Genomic DNA, 6,000 nt, shown 5'->3' on the forward strand with positions numbered 1-6,000 from the left:
CTTAATTATAAAGACCATATAAAAAAATTAAATGAATCAGTTTATGCAGAAATTGATTTTATTTATTAAAAAACACTTCTTTCAATGTTTATTTTCTCTCCCAAAACTCCTTATAAAAAGGTTATTGAAAGTCAAACGTAAAGTCCTATAAAATTAGTCAATCATAATATTAAGAATCATTATACAAATAAAAGAAAAAACAAAAAATAATGATTTTAAAATTATAGCGATAAAGACAAATTTTGAGCAAAATCTGAGAATTCAAAATCATATATTTTTTTTTTAATATAGTGACATAATTGATAAGTAAGCATTATTTAAAATATTTTATCAGAGATTATCATACTATTATGTGATTTTATTTTTCTAAAAAAAGTTGAATTCCTTAAATAGATTTCAATATCTCAAAGAATTAGATTGGAATACCTAAGACTCATAAAAATAATTTTTTTTAAATGCAAAAAGTCTAAAACCATCATTTATTAAAAATGGAGACCTACAACAAATTTTACTTTAAAAACATTAGTACTTAAAGACATGAGTGTAGAGTTATGAAAAGTTTAAAATTTGTTGTCATTTAAAATTTATTAGAAACAATGAAATGATACAAAAGTGGTGAGAATCTAGTTAAACGCACGTTTGACTTAATCAAACACGATATTAAAACATGTACTAAAAGTGATTACATATATAGGAGTTGAAGAATACAAAATGGAAATAAGATAGAAATTATTCATAAACATATTTTTGGAGTCAAAGGATTTGAATTTTCTAATTTTTAAAGTTAAACATAACTTTCATTATTGATTTTTTTATTTTGTCCTCTGCTGAGTCTTCAAAATATACTTGAATAAGTGATTATTGATTGGTTCATGAATCGATACTTATTGGATGAACATCTCTCAGGTTAGATACCAACACTTCTCTGCTATGTCCATTCGAAGAACCAAACAATAAGACATCCATTATTGTTGTATAAACTATGTTTCTTTCACTAGTAAACTGATTAACTGTACACTGTTCACACACCATAGAAGTATTAAGAAAATCATGTCCAATCATATATTCTACCTTTAATATTTTCTAGACTTAAAAGCATCATCAAAAAAGAAATATACCTCAATCATATATATTCTACCTTTCATCTAGCATTTAAGAGCATCCTTAGCACACTCTTCATCTTTGGTCTTGATTCTGGGGATGTTCCAACACAAACACGAGCAATCTCAAGAATTGCAAGCATCTGGTTTCTGACTGCTTGTGATGTTCTACTGACATTAAAGTCAAGAATGTAATCTTGGTTTGTGGAGTTACGCATAACCCACTTCACCAATTCCGTTCCCTCAGTCACTGCAGGCTTTCCTGTCAGGAGTTCAAGCAGAATCACACCAAAGCTGTAGACATTCCCAGCCATTGTTACTGTCATTGTGTATGCATACTCTGCCAACCAATAAACAAAGTTAAGAGCTGCGAAATTGATTTTAAAGTAAAGTGATTTATGTTTAGATGTTCTGATGCTGAAAGAAAGTTTGATGTAAAGCTTAATGACAATTTCTCAACACAATGCAGAAGGAACATTGTATCAGTTCTTGTCAAAATGAGGTTTGGAGGCAAAATTAACTTTACCTAACAAAAACAAAACATACGTATCTTTACTAAAATCACATTTGACAGGAGATAAAACTCAATTCTGATGCTTTTCAACATGAAACCATGCAGACTATAATAGCTTGGCAATCTCAATTGATTTCTGAATCACTACGAGTGTATGCTTGTAGGAAAAATGTTTAATACAATTTTCAGGTTATACGCTCAAGTGTTCATGAATTTAGCCAGGTTTTTCTTTATTACTTAGAGCTAAAACTCAACTGAAAGAGTGATTAAGTAATTGCACAGGACTGTACTTCATAAATGAAATAGAGACAACTTTGCTTAAAATATTTATAGAAGATTTTTTCACCTAGTGGAATTTTGATCCACGTTACACCTACAATATATATCACACACACACACACTGTTTAGTCGTGGTATATGAAATTAATCTGTGAACCATGAAAAGGTAATAGGAGAACAAAAGTTGAAGAGATATATACCTGGAGGAATATAACCAACTGAACCAGCAACTGCAGAAAAGTTCCCTGTACTTTTTGAGGGATCAATCACCTTGTAGTGTTCAATATCCCCAACTAGAGGCTCCTTGAGGGACTTCAGCATAATACTTTTACTTGACAGGTCAAGGAGTAGTATTGGACTAGAGGCGAATCCATGAAGAAAAGAAAGTCCTTGAGCCACTCCAACAGCTATACTGTATCTGCTAGCCCAATCTAATGTCAAATCCATGCTTCCATGAAGAACATCAAAGAGGGAGCCATTTGAGATAAACTCGTATAGTATATAAGCAGTGTCAGTGGACAGAACATAGGCCAAAGGAGTCATGACATTCGAATTGTTCAATTTGGCCAATACTTCTAGCTCTTTAACAAACTTATCATGACTTCCTACTTGGAATACCTTGTCAAACCAGTTCAGTTTCTTGACATAATAGATTGAACCAGACGGCATAACAGCCTTATAATAAGTTGAAAACCTTGTTTTAAGAGTAACATTTGATGTTTCGGCAACAGCTTCCATGGCTTTGGAGAAGTCAATGTTTGATCTATGTATTCCATTAGGAGTTAACAGACTACTTTGCATGACCTGAGGATGCTGACGAACTTCTGTTGACTGTGAATGCTCATCATTGACCCTGTAATAGTGGCGTGACACTGACAAAACCAACAGAGTGACAAAGCCAACAAGAAAAATAGCTGCTACAATTGCAATGAGAATGGCCACTCCAACGCTTATTACATTCTTGGACCCTGCTGTCTTGGTAGTGGTGTTGTCCTCTGCAGTATTATCTTTTAGGTTAGTTCCATTATGTTCAACATTAACATAGTGATTGAATTTTGGGATTTCTCCAGACAGAGGATTGTTAGAAAGTATCAACCGTGTCAAAGCCGGCATGTTAGTAAGATCATGAGGAATTGTACCAGAAAAGTTGTTATTTGAGAGATCCAAGATTTCTAGGCTACTCAAAATCCCAAAACTGCTAGGAATAGAACCGTTAAAGTGGTTGCTACTAAGATTCAATGTAACCTGCAGACTCAATGGCATACTTGGAATCACACCGCTCAAGTGGTTTTCCCCAAGTTGGAGTTCTAAAAGATGATTAAACTTGCCAATAGATGCCGGTATGGAACCACTAAGATAGTTCCCTTGCAAGTACAGGAAATTAAGACGACTTAAACTTGTAATCTCAGATGGAATTGTTCCAGTCAGAGAATTCCGGCTCAAATTCAGGGTTAACAACTCATGAAGTTGGCCGATTTGAGTTGGGATTGAACCACTAAGATTGTTCAATTGGAGCTGCAAGACATGGAGATTGGTAAGATTGGCAATCTCTTGTGGCAATATACCACTCAACCGATTCTGAGCTAAATTCAACAATGTCAAATTCCTGCAAGAACCCAACTTAGGTGGTATTGATCCCGTGAAGATATTGTTATCCAGCTCCAAGTATGTCAAATTCTGAACTTCTACAAAAGCATCTGAGGGAATGTTTCCACTCAGCTGATTGCTCCCAAACCTCAACCTGAACAAATTTGGAGAAACTTTCGTAGGTAAAGACCCATTTAACATATTATTGGTCAAATCTACAACCTGCAACTGTTGTGGAGATAAAAAGTCTTCTGGAATGGCGCCAGACAGAGCATTATAACTAAGATCCAAACTCGTGAGATATTTTGTAATCCCAGAAGGTATAGAACCTGTGAAGCTGTTCTGATTTGCTGCAAATCTTGAAAGTTTGGTGATGTTCGCCAGTGAAGTTGGAATTTCACCAGTGAGGTTATTAGTGGAAAGGATCAAAGTTTCTAATTTAGAAAGCTTCCCAATATTGGTAGGAATAGAGTGTGAAAGTATATTGTTCTTAAGATCAATCCAAGTCAAGTTTTCATAACTGAATAATTCATCAGGGATTTTGCCTTCAAAACTATTGTTAGAAAGCAGAAGGTGCTCCAAAACCATGGACTTTCCCAATTTGGTAGGAAGAGACCCAGAGAATCCATTGAAAGTAAGATTCAAAATTTTGAGGCTAACCAACTCATCTATCTCTAAAACAATATTCCCTCTCATTGCATTGAAAGACATATCCAGGGATTCCAATGCATCAAAGCCATGAAAAGTAGGTAAAATACCTAAATTGTTATTACTAAAATTCAACAGCTTCAAACCCTTTATCTTTCCACACTCAGTGATGAAACCATCATGGATTGAGCTCAGATAGTTATTGGAGACATCAAGAAGCTCTAAAGTTTCAATTTTGCAAACAAGGGGCAGAAAGTCAGAAGAATTGAGTGAAAAGCCAGATAAAGAAATCCCTACTACAGAGGAGTTGGCACGGTCACAACTCACTCCCTTCCATGCACATGGGTCAGAGCCAGTCCATGGAATCCTACCAGTAAGATTCTTTGAGAGACTGTTCATAGTTTGTGTTTGGGTTTGTGATAGCAGAGAGAAGACCATGGGAGAGAAAGAAAAGAGGAAGTAAAGAACACTAAGGAAAGATGAAGAAAGGTGGTAATACCTGCCCATGTTCTTAGCAGTGAGTTTTGAAGTGTGATTATCCTTTATATGTGTGTATATCTATCTGGGGTGTGTGAATGAGTATTTTATTTGATTTGGATTGAGGGTGAAGAGAACATGACGATGATGAAGATGAAGAAGAAGAAGAAGAAAATGTTGGGAAATGTGTGCAAGAGAATATAAAGGATATATGTTTGGAGTAGAAGGAAGGTTGGTGGAAAGAGAGTGTAAATAAAAGTGTCTGAGAGTGGAGTTGACTGACATTGCAGGTCTCTCACTGCAAAAGACTTGTATGACTTAACAATTGCACTCAGTCAAGGATGAATGGATAATCATTCATGTCACTGCCTTCTGTAACACGTTCTAAAATTTTCTTATCTTATATTATTATAATTTTCTTCAGTCTAAATAAACTTTATATATACTTAAAAATATTGTGTTGTTTATAAAAGCATTCAGATTTTCTTATAGGAAAAATCATTTTCATCTCGTAATTCCTCGTACTCCTAAGAAAACATCTTTTTTTTTAATTATTTTATATTCTAATAAAGTAAAAATATTGTTTTGTTTTTTATATGTTGAATAAAAATTGAGGGGTTTTCTTATTATAGCATTTTTCTAAGAAGATCACACATGCTTTTACTTCATCTCTGATTGATTTATTTCTGTTTTTATCTTTTTCACATTTTGCTATGAAAGATAGAATAGAGATGTGTTTGTAAAATTATTCTGAATTAAAATTAATAGAAAAAACAACATATATACAATCTATAAATAATGTTAACCTATTTTTAATATTTTAAAAAAACTTTGTTCTTTACTTAACGAAGTAATACTGTAAGGTGTTAAAACCCATAAATTCGATTTCCCCGATTCATTCATAGTAAATTAAGTTAAAAATAAATTTATTCGATTTGGTTTAATTTTTAGTGAGTAAAAAAAATAACAAAACATTACTATTGTTGAATTATGATTTAACTCATGTAACTCGTAGTTAGGTGAGTTAGATTTGTTTAGCATAGAGAATTAATTATTTTTCAACTTAAACTAATGATGAATTGAATTAATATGAAAATTTAAATATATTTTAACATCACTAATATAAGATTAAGATTATAATATATATATATATATATATATATATATATATATATACCAAATTTTAGGTTATAAAAATGTCCCTGTTAAAAAAGAAAATCAGCTTTAAATCTGTATTTTAATAATTTTAAAATTTAATTTAAAATAAAAAAAATAAAAGGTAGTTATTAAAAATCTTGAGAGAGAAGTTATTAGCTTTTATTTTATTTTTAATTTTAAAAAACAACTACCTTTTATTTTATTTTTTATTTTAAAAACCAACTACCTTTTAAAAAA

The 6,000-nt window shown here is 32.2% G+C and overlaps 1 protein-coding gene across 1 annotated transcript; it reads right to left on the minus strand.

Annotated features, from left to right (window-relative positions):
• Positions 1–634: 634 nt before the first annotated feature.
• LOC106773638 (leucine-rich repeat receptor-like tyrosine-protein kinase PXC3) lies at positions 635–4,961 on the minus strand. Its single transcript, XM_014660368.2, has 2 exons — positions 2,094–4,961; positions 635–1,440 (listed from the first exon to the last, which is right to left on the minus strand). The coding sequence occupies exons 1-2, from the start codon at positions 4,633–4,635 to the stop codon at positions 1,142–1,144; spliced, it is 2,841 nt and encodes a 946-aa protein (XP_014515854.1). The 5' UTR covers positions 4,636–4,961; the 3' UTR covers positions 635–1,141.
• Positions 4,962–6,000: the final 1,039 nt, after the last annotated feature.

This window comes from Vigna radiata, chromosome 1, assembly GCF_000741045.1.
Source record: "Vigna radiata var. radiata cultivar VC1973A chromosome 1, Vradiata_ver6, whole genome shotgun sequence".
Lineage (NCBI taxonomy): Eukaryota > Viridiplantae > Streptophyta > Magnoliopsida > Fabales > Fabaceae > Vigna > Vigna radiata.

Excerpts from the sequence above, each read along its gene's own strand:
- LOC106773638 (XM_014660368.2), bottom strand. The coding sequence starts at position 4,635 with ATGGGCAGGTATTACCACCTTTCTTCATCTTTCCTTAGTGTTCTTTAC. Across the intron at positions 1,441-2,093 it reads AGTTGGTTATATTCCTCCAG|AGTATGCATACACAATGACA; the intron begins GTATATATCTCT and ends ATTGGTTGGCAG.